At 30.0% G+C, this 22217-nt stretch overlaps 1 protein-coding gene across 5 annotated transcripts in view; it reads left to right on the forward strand.

The window, feature by feature from the left end:
• The first annotated feature begins 652 nt into the window (after window positions 1-652).
• Window positions 653-22217, forward strand: part of LOC141448457 (synaptotagmin 1-like) — a 29270-nt gene continuing 7705 nt past the window's right edge. For 3 of the 5 annotated variants that reach the window (XM_074116832.1, XM_074116833.1, XM_074116835.1), the window contains exons 1-7: window positions 654-899; window positions 8551-8700; window positions 8772-8906; window positions 8998-9140; window positions 9214-9315; window positions 11647-11841; window positions 12642-12818. In XM_074116832.1, coding sequence (XP_073972933.1) covers window positions 8556-8700; window positions 8772-8906; window positions 8998-9140; window positions 9214-9315; window positions 11647-11841; window positions 12642-12818 — 897 coding nt within the window. In that variant the 5' untranslated portion in view covers window positions 654-899; window positions 8551-8555. Of the gene's footprint in view, window positions 900-8550; window positions 8701-8771; window positions 8907-8997; window positions 9141-9213; window positions 9316-11646; window positions 11842-12641; window positions 12819-22217 lie in introns of all 5 variants that reach the window. The other 2 variants (XM_074116834.1, XM_074116836.1) reach the window with 1 other exon arrangement.

Consider the following 22217-nt stretch of genomic DNA (forward strand, 5'->3'; position numbering starts at 1 on the left):
GAATGCTTTCGTATCCCGTCGTCTCAGATAAAGACCTAAAGTTTTCGTTTCATGTTCTCTTCATGAAGATTTTCTATAAATCCTTATGTCTTCCTTCAAAAGCCCCTCTGATTATTACAAAAAAACCTATTTTGAAGCCAACCAACATTTAGTACAAATTCGAAGGTTTGGAGTCGTACGTATGTTTTATTCTAATTACTCTAATAATTTAAGTGGATTCTGAATTTTGGTGGATCAAGTCGGTGGATTCATGTGATTTCGGGATCGAGCCTAACATCGCATCAAGTAACTGTACCCCCGCTCAATGTATCTATTATAAGGAATGTCAACATTTTTATATAAAAAAAAAAATGATCCATTTATAATTGAAATGATTGCACAAGAGAAAGTCATGCCAGTGTTCACACCAGTTTTTTTCTGTTAATATTAATGAAATAATCAATTCCACAACAGTATTAGTGCATGTATTATAAAACAAACACACAAACATAACCAAAAAATAGTCAATCGAATATGGAAATTGTGCCAAATACGCAATTTATCGTAGAAAAGATCGAATAATGAGTTCCGTAGGCGCCCGAATCGCACTTGGCCGCGCTGAACAACAAGCGACTGCGCTTTAACAGTCTTAACTAAACCCATATCGATCGTAAAGTGTGCCCACCAGTACACTATCACTAAACCGGCCATCTTAGAGCAGTGTGCGGATCTGCAGATAGGCGCCCACCTATCGTACATCATCCCTTGGCCCAATACTGTTAAAACTTAATCCTTAGTTTCTTAGTTAACTAATGGTATTCTTTTATTTACCAGGACATCTATAATTTCCATGGAATACTCGTTGTATTGAACAACTTTTGAAAAGGGTAAATCGATACAGGCTTTCCAACATTCAATAGGTATGATTTTCATTCAAGTTCTATGATATTTATTTGTATTTTAGAATAAATTTCCTTTATATTTTACGTAACTATAAAATCGATATAATTTACAAGCCACAGATAACACGTCATAGATAGCATAGAACAGGCTTTAAACAGTGTGAACTTTGATTAAAAACTAAAACCTCACCCACACCCCATTGTGACCTATATTAACAAAAGGGCATTTCAACCCCCGGTGGTGAGTAAGAAGGGACCTTACAATCAGAAAAGTCAGTCAAATTAATCAAACATTTTCACTTTTATATTTTAGTATTTAACTTTTATATAATCAATAAAGTAAAAGAAAGAAACGACTTATCCCTGACATTGGAATAGGGTATAGTGTGTTGTACCTAGCACTGTTGAAGTAGGTATTGATTTAACAGGTAAAAAAAACAACTTATCTTTCGCTGATAATGAAATCAACGCTTTAATTTCAAATTTGTCCGTGTTTAATGACAAGATTTATATTTGAAAAATATACATTATAAAAAACCTTACTGCAATTTTTAAATTGGGAAATTCTAATTTAGAAATTATATATTACAATAAATAGTTACAATTGCTATAACTATAATATTACCTAATCATTTATTAGATAAAAAATCTAATGTAATTAAATAAATGTTATTGTTCAGTTCACTATCTACAGCCCTGAACTAATGCCAACCTCGTTGAAAATAACCTTTGTAAAGATTTAACCTAGAATATAATTGCGGAAAGAATTACCTCCCACTCTCCCCCAAAAAAGAACAGTTCATTCACAACTTCCACTTTGTGTTAGGCAGAAGTTTTATTTATAATTATTTAGGTATTTTCGCCAAACAATATTAATAGCACATAATAATTAGCCTCAACCTAAATGAATGAAAGAAAAAAGTCAATGAGTTATATGCGCACGCATCTTTATTTAACTAAAATAGCATTTTCCTTTTTAAAAGGCAAATTTAATTTCTTATAAATTACTATAAAAAATTAAATAACTCTAACTTTTTAACTAAGCCTTTGGTTTATTTGGGTAAAAAAATAAAAATAAATAAATTTGAGTTACAACATTGTAAAGAATGTTTAATTTCAATGTATTACATTTCTTTTTCTATTCGAGAATACATGAGGATACAATGTCCCCCTCGAAAAACTGCTTACATCACGTTTTAGTCCTTCAAGAACACCAAGTCAGAAGTGAGCTTGAACTTCTGAACCTAGTTGCAGGCGTTACATATTTTGGTGTTTCGGGTTCCTGGTGATGACTCCTTTAAAGAGAAGTACCATCTGATTAGAGTTTCATTCTGTTTAAAGTACCTAGAGAAAATCATAAGAGTACCTCATCTTCTCAGACATGCTTCTCCAATGAGGTGTTTTATTTCATGAGAGCCATTTTTCTAGGGGACCACGGACAGTTTAATACGAGATACCTCAAAAACGGGAGATCGCCCCCCCGAAGTCTCTTCCTTTTGCCTTTCTTAGCCTCTTCATTGCCTTGAATTCGTGTCCTGGATCCAGGTATTTTATTCTAGTTCGCTGGGTAACTTTCTTTAGTACTGTAAGAGATCTTAATGACGAAGGTGAAAAATGAAAAGAATTGGAAATACTTAGATTTCTTGATTACGAAGTAAAATCTTTAATTCATTGGGTCATTTTGATATTACCTAATTAGCTACACAAGAAGTGTCTATTATTTATTTGAAACAAAAGAAAGTTTGGAATAGTTGATGGAAGGGCTAAAATTCTCTAAGGTGCTCACTTCACTTATTTTTTTAGGCGTAGTTAAACGTCCAAAAACATTTAGTGGAGCACGGGTGGAAGAAAATACCTTAACTCTTTTAATATTAACTCTTTTCTAGCAAATAAAAAAATAGCTATACGCGGGATTCGAACCGGGAATCTTTCATCTATAAATCCTTGTTTCATAACCACTATACTAATACCTAAATTTTATGACTCTTTAACAATACTTGAATTAATGTTACCTATTGAATGTCATAAAACTTAAATTAAAATTAAAATGTTTACATCATAAAGCCATCTAATATCTATAAAAATGAAAACAATAATCCATTTACTGATACATTGTTGTTGAAGAGTAGTTTTTCTAATCCACTTATGAATCCTGAAACCCATCTCTCATTTTGGACGTGATCAATAATATTGCGTTCAACTGCTTTCTTACTTGTGACAGAGTTTATGTATAGTTAGTTAAGGATAAATTCTTCTGATACTCAGAAGGATAAGTTCTGTTCACTTATGTTTCTTTCTGCATAAAAACATAATTTAAAAACGTTTAAATGTTTTTAGTTATTGGTTAATAAAATTAAATTGAACGATTAAATTTAAAAAAAAAAGAAAGAAGTTTAAAATTAATGGTTTATTGTTTCACTTTAAGCCAGCAACTAATTTTATTTAATTTTTTAAAAATAAAAATATGGACCAACTCAACTAACTCAACTAGAGCTTTACATTCTGAAGGTCGAGTCTAGGCTCACCTTTTTTGGTAGAGTGTTGCTCACAAGAAGTTTCTCTTTTAGTTCAATCTTATGTGAGAATAACTTTTGTGCTAGTTCTCTGTGAATTTATGGTTTCTGGTGAACCAGTTCAGCGCAAAGCGTAGGTACTTTATTTTGGTTTTGTTAATGCGCTACTGTTGAAATTTGCGTTAGGCAAGCGTATCTCTCAGTCTTAGTAAAGTCTTATAGTGCAGTACAGTTAAAAGATATTTGTGAGGTGAGTTTATTTGGATAAGTGGGGATAACTGTGTCAGCCGGCTGTGCGCTTGTAGCAATTTGGGTTGATATTTAATTTCCATGTTTAAGATTACGGTTTGGATAATCTTTGACGAGAAATTATGTGAGATTCAGTTGAGAGTTTTTTATTATTTTTAATATTTTGGAAATAGCGTTAAAAAACCAATCGGTCGATAATTGTGGGTATTAACATATTATTTGGCTTACCAGCTTTATGGTATATTTATTACTAATGCGTTCTTTCACCCTTATGGAAGCTAATTCGAAGGCAGTCATTGAAGGTTACAGTTAAGAAGGCTAGTTGGAGGTTGCTGCTATTCTTTGTCAAAGTAATCGTCATTTTCTTGGCCTATAACGACAAAAACAATGCATTTTGTTTTCCAGATGGGAAGCTAGTGCTTCGCACTTTTTCTCTTCACTTGTTCACTTGTTGCCAGGACGTTTCTTGTTCGTAGTAGGGGAATCGAGAAATGTTCGTTCAGTAGTTTTCTAGTTTCTTGAAGAATCGGGGCCACCCTTCCTAGAAGGGTCTTTATTTAAAGATTGTTTAATTATAAAGATTCCATTTAATTGGTCTTGCTAGTCAATTGAAGTTAGTTCTGTCGAAAGGAATTTTGGGTCTCTGCCAGGTCTTGAGAATTCTGTTTTTTCATGAATTATTTTGAGAATCCTCCAGGCAGATTGTTTGTCTGTTAATGTTATTTAATATTTTATAAATAGAATCAAAAAGAACAGTTTAAATGAATATGTCATGTAACTTGTCGACATCATTTGTGGTCCCATAACGTGTAGGTGAGTTATTTAATCTTAATTTCCGAAAGTTTTCCAAGCTAATTGGCCATTGATTAATTTTTGGCGTACTGTGTTGTAGATGAGTGTGAAATCTGCATAACACAGAAAATAATCAGATCCAGTTGATTAAATGTACAGTTATTTCGAGTTAATACGAGTTTCGTTAAGTGGAGTAATATGTAGATTTTTCACTTGCTGAATCAGTATGTTTTGGTATTCTGTTACTGCCAACTGTCTGGTACTGTTAATCGTTCGACATACCCTGTTTGTGAAGTCTCCGAGTAAAAGTATGCTGTTCTGTGTGAAGGTTTGTGAAAATCGAATTGCTGAAGTTTAGAGTGTAAAAGATAAGATGACAGATTGGTAGTTTATATCTACTCTATTGTTAGTAGAACATGAATTCACCAGAATAGCAGCCTCGTGATTTTGTAATGGAGATAAGTTACGTCTGTTGCTTTGTAGTTCTTACTTTGCAGAAGGCGACTCTACCTGAAGCTTACATGGGTTTGCTTGTCAGTTTGATAGGTGTTTGTTGGTATGTGTAGTCGGTTTGTAGAGATGAGGTGGGTTTCGATAATGCATGCTACGTCAAAGTCGTATCTGGCGAGGAAGACAAAGATAGAAGTGGCTTTTTATTCCGTCTGTTTCCAGTTTATAGAGTCAGGTCAAGTGTAGTGGTCTACGTTTTCCATTGAGGGAATAAATGAAACTTTAAATCAAATTTGAGATTACTTTTTTAGGTATTATTATTTAATGAAAAATAGTTTAATTGTTAGTAGATTTCTATCTCAGTACAATGCCTCTAAATTGGCACGTGAGTTTATTAGAGGTCTTGGCCTCCACTATCCGCCTCTGTCATTAAATTCATTTTCTTTCCTTCTTATTTATTGCATACAGCAGAAGTCTGGCGTCTACACTTCATCACAAGGCCATGGAGATAGGAGAGATCTGCTCTCCTTGCTCTTTGCATATTGCTTGTTTGTTTTCTGAGGGCATCATTCCGGCTAAATGACCGCCCTCATATCTATCTATCATATCTAACTAATGCACTTCAGCGATGTTTGATCTTTAGAATACATTCATCATATTAGCATTTGTTCCTTTCCTACAGACCTCGATTTATTTTCTAGGTCTTATTTGAGCTAAGGATATTTCTTGTGAAAGTCTTTTCATCTTCTTTAGAGATAATCAACGTTCATATACTCGTATCCACTTGTGAGAACAGACAACATATGATTTTAGTAATCATTTTATATGATTGCTTTGAATACGGCGACTAAAACAAAAGTAATGTTTGTGAACTTTCTCACCATTCTCATTTTGCTTTATTCATTTCTGTGGATTTGTCAATATCCTCTGAAACCACAGCGCCTAAATACGTGAAAATAATCAATCAGAAAGAATTCGAGTTCACTTATTTGTTTTATTTCTAATAAAAACTCAAATTTTACTAAAGTTTCACAAAAAGTAATCTCCTTTGCAACCTGCACCACTTCCTCTCTCTATCAACTTCCAGGCAGCAAAATATTCCTCCAGTTTGAAATATAAGTTAGTTTAGTTGTCTTTAAACCAATAAAGGAATCCTTAGAATGAAATATATAAAAATAGAATCAATTCAGACTAGTTACTTAATTCTTGAAAATATTTTGCAACAAAAGTGATAGTTGGTTTCAGTAAAATTCTGAAAGTATAAACAAACGTGTATTTTATTTTTGTAATTTTACTTTATCTTATTCACCTGTAAATGCACGTATAGCGGTTGGAATAGTGTTGTAACATGTAAACTTAATGTCAGTTTATCAATCGGACTATTCTTTAAATAAATTACCCAGAAAACTGCTTCAAATTAGATAGAACTGATTATAGCTTAAGCATTTGAATAAAAGTTTTCTAGAAAAAAACGTACCCAAAACTAAAGAATTACTTATTGAATTACTAAGTAGCCACATTTGTGAGAGATGTTTGGCAAGTTTGTAAAACAAATGTTGATAAAATTAGAGAGGAAAAAAATAACCGGTCCAGCTCAAATTATTGATTATTAGTAATCTTCTTTTTTTGTTTCTACCTCTTCTGTCCGGGGATGGATAGTGTTGTTTATGACAAGTGAACTTTGTCCTAGACCATCTGTTCACCGAGGAGTACAGATCATTTTATTACTCCTGTTACGAGTGAACCTCGAAATTGCACCAAACATAATCATTTTCTTGTGGGCATACAATTTAGAGTAAGTTACAGCGACAGTTTCCACTGAACACGTAGGACGTTAATCTAAACATTTCGCGGAAAGATGAACCATTACTGCAACACATGATGGGCTATATTTTAAATATTAGCATTTGCATTTTCTTTCCTTATTTTTTTACAACAAACAAATTTCACTAATAAACTAAAATGTAGGTGAGATAACTAGGCGTTTAATCCAGCTAGTAGATTAAAGAAAGTTTAAAATTTGGTGATAATGTACAATATTGGATGTAATATAATTGAATTTGCTTGTAGTTTCTTTTGAAAGATACTAAACAAGTAGGCCTAAGAGATCAAAGGAACTGCCATTCAAAACAAAAATAAATCTTACTATAGAGGAAGAAATTTTACTCTTAGTGACAAAAAAAGCACAATGACATACATGGAAGTAAAAAGAGTAGATCAAACAATGAATGAAGAAAAAGAAGCTGTGGGTCTATAAAATTCTCGTTGATGGTAAAGAGGAAACCGATACGAGTGGGAATTCACGCCCACTGGTAACCAAGGCGACAGCCTGTCTGACGTCAATGGTTTGCACATACCTTCTATCAAGTTTCATAATGTATTTGCCGATGCCAATTCAATTTAATTGGAATCTGTTTACATGTTCAGATGATAGAAACTAGTCTTATTTCAGAGAAGGTAGTCATTCATCGTTCAGTCGAAATTAGTATTGCTGCTAGCACTCGCATATTCAATGGATTTGGCAAAAAGCATATGTAATGAGTAAGATTGAAATTGTAATAGTTTTTCATTTGTTGTGTTTAGATCTCAGTTTTAAGACTACCAGAGTAACTTTCTTAATGGGCTGTTTTTTTAAAAAAAATTCCAAAGAGAAAGAAGCCACTTCAGCATTACTTTTCCGCTTTTTAAATTGCTTTCGCTGCTTCTTGAGCGAGCTAAAAAATATTTCAAATAATGCGACCTTTTCCTCTTTTTAGAGGATACTCATTAAAGAAGAAGTAGCGCACCTTTAATATACGTATATCTTGAGGCAAATCCGTATGTAAGATATAAAACAATAAAAGTCAAGATGTCATTAAAATCATGGGATTAATTGGATAAAAAAGCAAGTACTACATTGAAAATCCAACTTCTCAGCAAGCTGTAATCATTTTTGGAAACTGGAATTGCTTTGGAATTTATATAGTCTTGAAAAATATCAGTTTGGTGAGCTTTGATTAGTTTAGCAACAGCCATAACGGCGCAATTAGCTTACCAAAGAGAAATAGTGAGATGATAAAGGTTTTTTGTTAATTTGGAGCAAATTTTGTTAAGAGAACTATATCAGCATTTTTGGTAGCTTCTTCTGCTACCCCAGTGAAATGGCACCCATATTTCGTCAAATAGATTGATGGAATTAGTAATTCGTGTCACTTCCTAATTTACTTAGAGCCTGCACCATTTCGTTGTCTATACCGCAAAAAAAAATGATGATTCTCATTAAAATCAAAGACAGTACTGATATGTGGATACTTTCCAATTAATCTACTAACTTGATAGAACACACCTTTCGTCTGTTTTTAGCACAGAAAAATTAATAATTACAAATTTTTTAAGCGCTAGAAATCGTCACCTTATTTGTTATGAATGTTTATCGAAATCTTTCGCACATAAAGTAATTATATTTGTTTCATAATTAGTCGCTTAGGTCTCAGAAATCAGTCGTTTTAAAATTATTTTTGCTGTGACATTTTTCGAACGACAGAACTAGCCTTATCTTCAATTAGTAAAGCTTAAATTGAAATATTTATTGAAGATAGTTCAAAATTTAAGGTTATTTTATAAGCAGTTCATTTCAGTTCCCATAATCAATAAATTGGATTATAATGTAAATGTTTCTTTAACAGAGGACATGCCACCTTCATTAATCCGAATAGTGAGGGAGGCAGGCGGGGAACCAGGTACTGCAGCCCCTCTAGACGTAGAAGGCACTGCACCACCTCCTCCTGAGGTAGCAGCTAAAATTGTTGAAGCTACTACGTTTTTACCTGAATTTGGTAAGTATATGTTGGTAGTAAACTGTGTTTCACTTTTAAAAGAGAATAGTTTATAGCTGACCAATTTTTAGAAGGATCAACTTCTGAGGAAGGTCTTTCAACTGAAGTTCCAACTACTAAAGGTCCAAATGAATTTAAAGTTGTCGTGGAGAAACTTGAAAAAGAAACAGGTCTAGAAGGATGGATTATAATTTCCATTTTAGTTGGTAAGAATTTTTTTTCTCAAGTTAATTTAAAAAATTGAAAAATATAATAAACTTGTCTTCTATTCAAATTTACTATTAAAAATTATCGCAGGGGTTGGACTGCTTTTTCTTTTGATATGCTTTTGCTGTATCCGAAGATGTTTCCGCAAACGAAGAGCAAAAGATGGAAAGAAAGGAAAAGGAATAGTGGATCTGAAATCTGTCCAATTGCTTGGATCAGCATACAAAGAAAAGGCAATTTGCAAGCACAAATTTTATTTTATACTTAAATATAAAATAAGTAGATTACATGTTTACATGAATTTAGGTTCAGCCGGATATGGAAGAGTTGACTGAGAATGCTGAAGATATTGCAGAGGAAGGCGAAAGTAAGCAAAGTGAACAGAAGTTGGGCAAACTGCAATACAAGGTAATTAATAATTACTGTTAAAATAAAAATAAAATCAGATCAAGATTTAAAAAAGTAAAGAAAAATTAATAGATTGTTGAAGTTACTACAATCAAATTAGCTTACAATGATTAATCAGGGAATCTTATCTAATATTTTTCCTTTCTCCAAGCAACGAGATCCATCTTCCTCTCTAGTAAACAAATCGAGATATTACCTGTTTGGCAATGACATCTGTTACTCCTTTAGAGGAATTTGCAATCTCCTCTTACCTGGCATTAGCCTAGCTATCTACTTAATGGAATTAGTCCTTCATTTAGACTAGCAAAATGAGCAATGTTTATATCAATTAAAGAAGTATAATTACTGGTAAATGATATCCAATCTCTAGTGAGAGAAGAGAAGGAGCAAAAATTACTTTGGATGCAATATACATAATTAACATGATTTGATATGTGTCTCATGGCAGATTGGATAAATAAAATTTTAAAAAATTGATTTCGGCAGAATAACAGTACTGCGGAAGGAAAATGTGTTCCTTATCGTAATGTCTTATTAATGAAATATTAAGTCTGTAATGTTGAAAAGAACATTTTATCTGCATTGTGTAAGAAAACCTATTTAGAATTATTGGATTGAAAATTCGTGGTTCGGCAATGTTCTTTGTTCTAAGTTCTTTGTTTCCTAAATTGGATTACAAACACCGAAATTCCTTTTTCGAAAAGGAAAAATATTGTTATTCGATGTATAGAATATGCGAGATTGTTATATCAGTAGAGCTACTCAACTTTTTCAATTAAGTTTTACGTGTACAAAAGTAAATTACTTTCTGGTCACTGACCAGTTTTGGTATAAATTTATTATACTAATGTTTTTATCTTTTTGTGTTTTAAAGCTGCCCGTTGTTTGTTATATGTATAAAAAAGAATAATTCAAAAAAATAAAGTACTAACCATATAAATAAAAATATTCAATAGAAAAAAAACAAAGTACTTTTAATTAAATAAATACGAATAATTCAAAAAATAAAGAAACAACTACTAATCCCCATTAACAAAGACGGTTTAAAAAAAATTTAGGAAACAAAGAACTAAGTACGGCATATGTTTAAAAAAATGAAGGTATATTCAGTGTTATAACATTACTAACCTGTCATGAGTATAGTTCGAGAAACAACCGCAACGTAACACATAACCTCCCGTTATTCATTCCATCTTATGTCGCCTTAAGATGTATGTGTTTTGATATGATTTTGTAAGTTCTGAGAGGATGAAACCATACGAAATTTTTATATCAATTCTCGCGGAATAATAACAATTGAAGAGAAAGGAAATAGTGAGGTGTTTGGATGGTCTACGCACGAAAGTCCTTGGTTTAAGTATACATAGCTGAGTGTTTCTAAAAAGAGAATATTTTGGAATCCAGCATTACAGGCGTAAATGAACTTAAATGTAAAGAAGAGCTCTGAATGTAAAATAAGTCTGTCATCCTTATACCTTAAGGTTTTAGAAGAAAAATGCCCTCGTATGTAAGGACATAGCACGCTATGTTTGAAGCCTGTAGGCCCTCTTTTATAACTTCACAACCATAAGGAAGTGAAATCAAATGCCAGGAAAACGTCCAGGAGTTATATGACTTCATAACATGTAAAGGACAAAAAAAAAGAAGTGGCGAATGGTAATTAAATTTTTTTTAAAGCCTATCCTGTTATTGAACTATTTTAAATTCAGCATATCACACATATCCACAAACAAACCTACAATTAGTAACTCATTTTTCAAAGCGCTGCAGCGCTCATAGATAAAAAAGGTCCGGACTGAATCATAGATTTTACAAATTATTTGAAGTGAATATTTATTAGGAAAGGGCCTTTAAAAAAAGTTTTTTCAAGAAGAGCTTACAGCGTAATATGCCCTTACTAACAAAATTGGTGCCTTTTTTTAAAAAAAGATATATATAGCATGATACAAGTTAGTTAAATGAATCATGAATCATTATCTAAACAAGCTTAGGATGAAAAACCACATTCAACCAAGCATTGAAACGAAATGTGACTAAATGTGCTCCGAGAATTTCTCTTTTCTTCCACTTTCAACGAAAACATTTTCAAAGATAATCATAGATGGGTCATTGTTACAGTAATTTTTTTTAAAAGATAATTGACCTGTCCGCATATTTTTTCTCTATTAGGAAGGGCTTTCATTGCCTCTTATTGGCAGTTGGTGAAAATCAGATGCGCCGGAAGGTGTAAAATTTAGAGTTGTTGATTTCGAAATCCCAAACCTTATACATTTTTAATAAAATATTTTTTTATCCAGATTGTAACCATTAAATGTATTATTTATTTTTCAGCTTGAATATGATTTCAACTCGAACAGTTTGTCGGTAACAGTGATCCAAGCAGAAGAGCTACCTGCCCTTGATATGGGAGGTACATCTGATCCATATGTGAAAGTTTATTTACTACCTGATAAGAAGAAGAAATTCGAAACCAAAGTTCATCGAAAGACATTGAATCCTGTATTTAATGAAACGTTTACATTCAAGGTATAGGAAAGAATTTTTGTTTTTAGTTTTGTATTTGTTCAAAAACACAAGTACTTGTTTGTTACCAAAATCCTTTTGTTTCACCTGCTTTTGATATGGGAGGTACATCTGATCCATATGTGAAAGTCTATTTTGTACCTGATAAGAAAAAGAAATTCGAAACCAAAGTTCATTGAAAGACATTGTTCGGTCGCTTTCAATATGTTATTATTTCATAACGGGTTTTATTCACCGGTGAGCAAGTAAGTTTGCTTGTCACAACGGTTCTTCTCTCCAGCATCAAGAGCGCTTGCTTCGCCACTGCCTTTGACTGAATTGACAAGCGTTCCTCATAAAATTACTTTTCAAGAAGTATTGCACATAACTTAAAATTTCTATAATTACTTCTGACAATTAATTCCATGGTTAACTTTGCATTGTCCCCTTTTTTGTCGTTTTGAAAGTATGTTACGAATTTTTTAAAGTATAATATGTATTTTTTATATTGAAAATATGTTATCTTGGGTTAGTGCTTATTAGTGCGTATTGTGACGTATAAGCAAAATCTTTAGGAATATCAAGTTCAGTTAACGTATCTATGTACATAACGTATTTGCTACCAGTAAAACTAAGACAAATTTAATTTATTCTGTCAATGAAATCTTTTCATATCAATTGTATTATTAATTTGTTTTTACATTAAATTTAACTTCATCTTGCCTTTTTTTAGCATTTAGAAATACCAGCATATCAACGACTTATCACATATTTTACTTATGATAAGAATTAATTACAACTGAAATATATATTAATTTTTCCAGAGTGTTCCCTATGCAGATGCAATGAATAAAACGCTGGTTTTTGCAATATTTGATTTTGATCGATTCAGTAAACATGATCAAATAGGTGAAGTAAAAGTACCATTATGTCAGGTTGATCTCGCTCAAACTATTGAAGAATGGAAAGAATTGCAAAGTGTTGAAGGCGAAGGAGGACAGGTGCGTAAAAAAACAAATTTTAATTTTTTTAAATATGTTTTTCATAATTTTAATTGGTTTTTATTTAATTTTGCTAAACTCAAAAAACACAGTACATATTGTGTACTACATGGGATTTTTTTTTTCGAAAACCAGTTTTATTATAATTTTTGTTATTAATTTGTTTACTTTTTCACTTTTTTTACAAATTTAAATGTCTTTATTCCTTTTTCTCCTTAACTCTTTGTATTACCATTTTCTTTCCTTTTTGTCTCATTATCCTCATAACTCGTAGCTCATTTAACCTATCTTTAAAAGTCCTGAACCTTATTCTTTAATCTAAAAAAAAAATCTTAAAACTTGCTATAAGTTTATAAAGTAAGGAAATAAAATCGTTTTGAAAATATGAGAAAACAGGAAAAAATAAAATTATTTTTAAAATTCAACTGTCTGAATGAAAAATTGTTTTCCCAAGAGTCTGGAATAAATCAGAATATCATTTTTTCGATTATTATTGTTTATATTTATTTTTTTAAGTCATCAAATTAATTACGAGCTGAAGTTTTTTTCTCAGCAGTGGCCAGAGTAAATCTTTTGAAATAAATGTTTATTGCTGCCTAGTTCGGATATTATTTTAGGCCTTTAGGAAGTTGCTTTTTCAACAGAAATTCGTGATTTCAGTTTCAGTTAGCGGAACCTTTACGTCATATTGACCAACCTATTTATTATAACTATTGAGCAAGATTTTGCTTACGATTTCCAGTATTTAGTTTTGGTTTCCCTGCCTCTTCTTTCTAAATAATGCTTCTCTCCATGGTCATATCCTTCCGTCAACTTGTAGCTCTCTTCCTTCTATAGACTGCAACGACTTCCCTCTCCTCCAAGAGTTTCCTCACAATACTTACCTATTTTGATGTTATTTTACACTCTCCACGGGCACCCAGCTATCTCCGTCAATATCTCTTCCTGTTGCTAGCTTTTCTCGCGTTATCTTTCCCTTCGGATAAATATATTGACAACTAGTGCAGCAAATTTAATAATTTAATAATTTCTTTTGAAAATTTAGTTAGGTTTACGGTGCTAAAATCAATGTTAGTTATTTTTGTTGACAAAAAACATTTTCAGAAATTTCTGTTTAATGGCACCAGTAGTACCTGAAAAAAAATTAAAGCAATGAAAGATTTTTCCCCAAAAGAATTTTTAGTCAATTCCAGATAGAAAAGTACCTACATCCTTTAAAAAAATTATTATATAAAATAGTACAAAACTTGCTCTATGAACACTATTCTAAACTAAATAATAAATACTTTATAAGAACTAAATTCCCTAATTTTTCTATAATAAAAACAAAGTATTTAAAACTCAATTTAATTTAACTCAAAAGAAATTTAATTATATTCGGAAAATTGTAGTTATTTATCAAGTTTATTATTAAAAAATAAAAAAAAAGATTTATTTGTATTCACTTTCATACAGTCATTTTTTCAATAATTTTTTTCTTGGAATGCTTTTCTGTTGTTAACGCACTGTACTGCAGGATGGTAGGGTGTGATGGAATATTTTGATTTTCTTGACTTATCTTTAATTTCCACTAATTTCTTATCTTTTATTTTAATTCTTTTTTTTTTTTTTTTTAGTATTCTAGCTTTTTCTCTTTCTTTTACTTTTACAAAAAAAAAAATTACTATGTGCTTAAATGTTGGACAAATAAAAGGCAAAATAATAAAAGTTAGTTTTTATAAAAATAAATCTGCATTTCAAGTTGAAAATTTTATTATGGTTTTCATAATTTTATTTTTGTACTATCTTTTTTATTTTACATAAGGGCTGTTTTTATAACTAATTTTTTTTCTTATATAATTTTTTTTTTTTTTTTAATAACCATCCATCACTGAACCCTTCTTTTGCATGCCTCTAAGCTTAAAAACAAAATAAAAAAAATTCTTTGGTAGATTTTTCTCTTTTTTTAATCTATAATACTATAACTTAATTTCTATTCTTACAGTTTATTTATTTATTTTTTTTGTCAACTATTTTCATTTTTTTTAGATTGTTTCTAATGTTTTTAACTTGAGATAGTATAATTTATTGATTACTTTCTTTCTTTATTTTAATTTTAAAAAAGTATTATGCTGTCTGAAATGCATCCTTATAAAAAAATTAATTTATGATATAAAGATCTTTTTTTTTCACAATATGTATATACGTATATTTACATATATATTGTATATGTGTATATACAATGAATGAGTGTTGGAAAAAGGTTTTTTATTTTTATTACGTCATCAGAAAATTGATATGTACATATACATATATATGTTTAAATCAAAAGATCAAAACTTGTTTTTCAAGTCGTTTGAAATAAATGCTCTAGGGAGTTTACTAGAGTTATTTTTAAAAAAGGTGGATTTATTTTAGGGCATATCTTGTTACTTTAGATTCAGGATGGCCTTATCATTGATTTGTGTTTTTCAGATTTTTTTTCTGCCGTGAAAGAGATACTATCGAAATATAATTGTAAACTGATTTTGATGGTTACTACAAAACCCGAAAACACTTGTGTATTTCTCCCAAATTCACTATTTAGATCTGACGCGCTTTATTCTTCTCCACCATTTGTTAAAATAAATCAGTGATTTGCACATAAATAGTACCAAATACTTCGAATAAAGTCAGTATATGTTTTCTAGATCAATTTAATATCACATATGTGTAAGCACCAATTTATTTAAACACGAGCAGAGTAGAATAAAGCGCCGAGCGACACATATGAAGTAGGAGTTTGGGAAGTATGAAGTAGTGAATTTGCAGCGTTTTTTTTTTTCCTCATTTAAGAAGAGTCAACATCTGAGGTCATTGGCGTCCGTAGGTATTTTCAGTGCTCTGTTGGCCTCCGGACAGTGTTCTCCCTGAGTCTTTCTGTGAGCAAAATAACGCTCTTTTATATTTCCAAAGCTATTTTTAAGAAAGATATTTATTTTTTATTAGACTATTCTATTTTAATATCAACATCATGACATCAACAAAGTCTGTGTCTTTATCTCTAAAGATTCTATTTGAGCGGTTATGTGAATATTATAGTTTCGGTTGAAATCGTTTAATGTTTAAATTTTTACATTATTTTGGAGCATCAGGTTAACAATTAAAGTTTGGTATGGTTTATTTGCTGATCACAATTTTTATATTAAACTAGCATTCACCTTAAATGCGATATCCCACTTTACGGTTTGAGTAACAAAATCTGGATTAGAGCTTCTAATCAGCTTATAATAGCACTAAATATTCACCACTTCCGCACTTGCTTTGTTGGTGGAAGCCAGCTTAATGCACGAGTCCTAGATCTTCCCTACCATTGGTCTAACATCGTGAACATTAGGGAAAATAAAAATTTAGTTTATTATATGTCCAATTTTTATTTAATAAATTATTATGCTGGAGTGAAAAAATTAATGTATCAAGCCTATTTTTAATTTCATCCTGTAAATTATCATTTTCAGTTATTAATTACAAAAACAAGTTTGCCACAACAGTGTTCTTTGATCGAACAGAACTAACTTACGATGTTATCTGTCTAAAGCAACCATTTGCTTGCTAAATTTGCACAGTATCGGCAGATATTATCATATTGAAGGGTGACCCTATGTTGACGGTTAGGCGATTCTGTTCAATTTTCTCCTTCATTCGGCGAAATGCAGTATAGTTAATGGTCTGATTTCTCTGTAACCTCCTAGCGCTTTAATAATCCCGTATTGTTTTAAGCTGGTTGTTGTCATTAGGTTTACTTCTCCATAGATAATTATGTGGGTCTTACATAAGTTTCGATTATCTAAATTATTTCATTATAAATCCACCTTTACTTTTGGTACAATTCAGCTTATTATTTTTTTAATTATTCCAGTTATTTTATTAAGTTAAGTAGAGAATCTAAGTTAGTTATTTTATTACATTTCTTTAAAGCAAATCTACAAGTAAAAGCAAAAAAAAAAAAATTACAAAGAAAAAAGTTTGGCATCTTTTTTTATATACATTTTATTTAAATTTCGCTAATTCTTGAGTGATTTCAATTTAAAATTGAATGGTCTCTAGTAATTATCCAATATTTTATGTTGATGATTCTTCAGTAATCAAACAGGTAAGTATGATTCGATAAATAATAAAACTCTATAATTATTATTATTATTAGGCCATTTATTCTGTTTTATTTTATGAGTTTTTGATATTATTTTTTAATCCAAAAATGAAAATAAAAATAATAAAAGTAAGGCATAACTTAATCAAATTAATGCACAAAAACACAGCCTCATTTTATTTTCATTTATTTTACTTTAATTTTCTTTTCTTAATTTATGTTTACAAATTTAGCATCTTGTTGATATTGATGCCATTTTGAAAAATGTAAAATTAAGCCACTTTAATGCGTTTAAATTGAGAAATTAGAAAAAGTTTTGTTTTATTATTTTTTTCGTTTTACAAATATGAAAAACAATTGTTTTAAATAGCATCTTACATTTAAAAGTGATTATCATTAAAAAGAACAATAAATCAGTTATAGAATTATTTGCTTTTTATTAAAATTGAAATTCAAGAAATTAAATAACTTGAATTTAATTTTTTTTTTTTAATTGCGTCATGTAAGCAGCATTTGTTTTCATTTCTCTAATTTTTTCTTATTTTTTAGTTAATTATCTTAAATATTCTTCGGTGCCAATTGTTGTTCCTCGATTGATAAAAACTCACTTTTTTTTTCATAATTCGTTAGTATCGTATTAATAAAATTCTCATCGGGTATATTATGTATTTATCTTTCCTACTGCGGTACAATGATAATTGTTTAAGAAGAAAAAAAAAAAAGTATCATAATTAAGATGATGTTCAACTTGAAGATAGTTTACTTGTTTGTGCTGAACTCTCTTTTTATAAGTGATAAGTGCGTTATTTTGGCAGTATAATGTATTAGATCATTAGATCTCTCGTATAACATGAAGTTCAAGCACCCGCTGGGGAAAAGATTTAGTGGAGGTGTAAAACATTTTGGCATTTTAGTAATTGAGATGCTAATTGTTAGTAACTTTACAAATAGTTGCATAAGGTTTTCAGTAGGAGTAACAAATTTTGAAGTTTTTTTGCGAAGAAGTAACTACTTCACCATATAACACATCTCTATCTCTTGAGAGTTTACACGGTCACATGACAACAATGCATAAGATTATAATTACTTTTACTTTTTCGCGAATTAAAAAGAAAAAAGAAGATTTTTGCAACAGGGTAAAATGTAGTAGCTGATTGAGTGGTTGTTGGATCCATCTCTTTTTAATGTTGGTTGCATGGAAGATGATCTTGTTGAGTTACGGGCCAACGGCTGCTTCTAATAGAGTTCCAATAAATTTAAATTAGACAATTTCTTGTACGTTCTTCTGGAATCGTTCTGCAATTATCGAAGGAAGTACTATAAAGTAGCTCTTGTGCCATTTAGGTAAGAAATTCTACTTTTAAAGATACACGTACTCGGATAGGTGTCCTGTGTCAAAAGCAGTAAATTATTGTATCTTCATTCAAGTTTTTTGTCTTTATCACAAAGTGGAAAGTAGGTAGTTCTGGAAGGCTAAAACAAATCTTTTATAAAGAATTCAAGAGTAAAAAGGCAAAGATTATGTGGGAATTTCAGGAAATGAGAAGCCAGGTACACATTTTATTTATTGTCTTAACTTAGTTATCTAAGGAAACCTTCTTTATCCGTCAGCGTAATGTGAAATTTGTATAAATTCTTAAATGAAGAAAAGTGCATTATAATTTTCTGTGCCTGTATTTTGTCCAAAAATAAAATTGTAACATCTAAAGTTTTCCCCCCAAATTTCCAGTAACATTCAACAATTGGCTACCTAATGAATATTTTTTTTGTTTTTCGAATGAATGGTTTCTCCTTCAAATGCTTATCTTATTATTATGATTATTTTTAGAATGAATGTTTTCTTAATAATGCTTATCTTATTACTATTAATATTTTATTATATCTACATAAACTTACATGGTAACAGGCGGCAGCAAAATGGTAGTTCCCTTCTTTCTAGCAACTTTTATGATTTTTGTTTTACTAAATGAAGAAAAAAACTATCAAAAAATACGTTTTAACAAAATCAAAAAGAAAAATCTAAGAGTTATTTAGTTTCTTAATTTCAAGAAGAAAAACAAATAGAGCTCTGCTACTATGAGGTTGTGAGAGGTATGTTTTTAGGTAGCAGGCACTCTTAAACCTTTTAATTTCTAGCAAGTATTTTTAGAAAGAAGATAAAAAAGAATTCATTATGGTTTTAATAATAAGCTTAATTTGTTTTACTTAATTATATATTAAGTTTAATAAATGCTGTTAAAGAATGCCTGTTTTTTTGTAGTTGACAAATTATTTTTCTGTAAGTGCAAGAAAAAGATTTTAAAAAAATAAATAAAATTAAAGCAGAGCTCTTTCTTCTTACTCTCACTAAATGGCCGAGAATTTTTTAGCGTAATTGTGTAATTCATGTGGTTTTTTTTCTTTCTTTTTATCTCTGTTTTTGGCCCGATATTTCTCTCTATCTATCTATCTCTGCTTAAATGGCCTGTGTATTGGTTATGTAATCCCGGGTGTGCATGATGACTATCTTCGATAACTCTCATTTCACGTAAGTATAACACACCGTCAGCATGTGTCAGAGTATAAATATGTTTTTGTTTTTTGTTTTAAATAAATGTCAATGTCCGTCCGTAAAACATATTAAATGTGGTGTGGTTGTGTGGTATGTTTGATTTTAAATTTAAATAAATAAATAATTTACATAAATATTATAAATTATTCGTGTGTCTGTGTGTGTGTGCTCTGTTCTTGCAAATTTCATTTTTAATAACTTCCAACTTATTATATGTGTTTAGCCAATGTGGTGCTTTTTTTGCCATTAAAAACTTTATTATATACTTTAAAAAAAAAAAAATATGAAATTCTTTGTGGTGTTTTCTACGTTTATTGAAAAATGAAATTTTGGAAAAAAAATAAATTAGTAAACTAAAGCACAAATCCCAGATTTTTCTTTTGTTTTATTTTTGTTTTAAATAACTAATGAGGTAAAAATACTTCTCTCTGGTAAGAAAAACAAAAAACAATATTTCATGGTTTTCTTTTGTTACTAAATATTACTTATTTACATAATTTTCTTTCTTTCTTTTTTTTTTTTATAATACTTTTTAACATTTCTAGAACCTGGATTGAATAAAAATAGGTAATTTTCTTTTTTACGTTTTCATTTTTTTTTTCGTTTTGATTTTTACAGATATTTTATTATTAACAATTTAATAATAATTTTTATACTGCTTGAATTTGCAAAGAGTTTCATTACAGAATGTTTTTAAATTTTTTAAAAAAGTTAAATGTATGTATACTTTTTTGTCATGGAATGTGAGATTGAAGCATGTAGCATGAGTTTTTTAGTAGTTGAGAAGAAAAAGAAGCTTTTTCATAAAAATGCTTTAAAATTCCGTTCCACACCTTTTTATTTGTTTATTTTATTTTTTCCACATCATAAATCTCAATTTAATAAGTATCTCCATGTATTTATTTAAGTTCCGTTACTTTTAAATATTAAAAACAAACGTAGTACATTTTGTTTCTTTTTTTTTTTTTTAATCGTTTGGCTTTTAAATTAATGAAAACTTCTCTTTTTTCGGCAAAGTCTAGCAAGAAAAACAGAATTTTAAAATAATTATTTTTTTTTTTTATTCCATTATTTTGCTGGATTTGGGGGTTTATTATTGTTCCATGCATCATCATGAGCGTCTGAAAATATTTTGAAAATGTAAATTATTCTATTTTGAGAAGTCTATTTTGTTGGGTGAACCCTTGGGCGTTGTAAAAGCTAAACATTTCGGTTTACGAATATGCGCTTTCTTCGTTTACTTTGCTGTTATGCGGTTTACTTAATTTGTACCTTTGATAGCGGCACGTTACTGTGGCCTACTTGATGGTGTATTCTGAATCAATGGTTTGATGTTTAAGTACTTCTACACTTCATTATTGCGTTAAGGTTAATTGGTTGTGGATAATATATCCCAAGATATTTTTTCTACCCATAATTCAAGGGTAGTTGGAAAAGTATGGTTCGGTATTGTGACTTTAAAAGCTGTTTTTTTTAAATTAAATTTCTTTCTAATTTTATTATTATTTTTTTTTAAATATTTTAAAGGCTGACCTGTTTATTTGGGACGATTGAACACAGCCTTAACACAATCACAGAAGCGTATACCAGATCCCTAGAAATATTAAATAAGAAAAGTTCAAAAAATTAGTGGTAGGTGTGAACAACCAAAATGTCTGAACGTTTTATTCTTTATAAACATTTTCCACTTGTTTAGTTTGTGGCATTGTCTCTGATATTGTCCGTCCTTATTTTTTTTTAAAGCAGCAAATTAGTTATAATTAAGCGTGAACGGTTTTCTCTATTGCCCAGAACTATTGGCGCCTTTAAGCATCACTCAATCGATTTTTAACAACAGAATTTAATCCATGTGGATGGAAAATTGCGTGAATATATATGATGCAAACAAAAAGAAAGTAGAAATATAAAATAAATGCATAGAAACTAACAATTGTTACTTTTTTATAACAGGTTCTGTAATGTTCTATCATTATTTTTTTGTTTTATGTACTAAATAATTAGGGTTTTGCCATAAATTGCCTTGTTCATCGTATCAAATTCTGTTATTAATTCTCTAAAAGTACCTTAACAAAAAGCAGCTAAGATAATCTAAATGAAGAATAACGATAAAGAGTTTGTCAAAATAAGTACTTTCTCTGTCCATTGTCGGAATCTCATATTCTTCTTATTTGAAGGTCTGACGATATAGGGCCCAATTTAATCAAAACACTTTCATTTTGAAACAAAACACAATCAAGAGAGCGCAGGTAACATGCCACAATTTCACTTCCTCACTGTTACCGCAACAGAATATAACATCTTCCATTGTACCTGCGTAGCACACAAATGTTGCTATTAAAGTTTACAAAAATCAGATTCGAAACGTTTAGAAATTATTATTTATATCTATAGTTTTGCTTGAACTTCACCCAACAAAACAGAATTCAAGTTTTAAACAAAACAATGGCCAATGAAATCAAAAATTTTCAAGAGCTTCTGATGATGAACGAAGAATATATATAAGATTTTTTCTAAGACTTTTTTCTCTGGCTATTGCCTTAAACAAAAACAAAAAATCTCATTTATTAATTCATGAATTTTTTATTTAGTTTTATTTTTATAAATTAACACTTTTTAGTTAAACTGTAAGTTAAAATCTTATATTGTGCTTAAAATACTGATTTAAGGTAAATTGTTATTATTATTTGAAACTTAAAAAGAATTTAAATGTGTATTATAGATTGATAATCTAAAATTAAAA

Source organism: Rhodnius prolixus, unplaced genomic scaffold (genome assembly GCF_049639745.1).
Source record: "Rhodnius prolixus isolate KJV_2025 unplaced genomic scaffold, Rpr scaffold_37, whole genome shotgun sequence".
NCBI lineage: Eukaryota > Metazoa > Arthropoda > Insecta > Hemiptera > Reduviidae > Rhodnius > Rhodnius prolixus.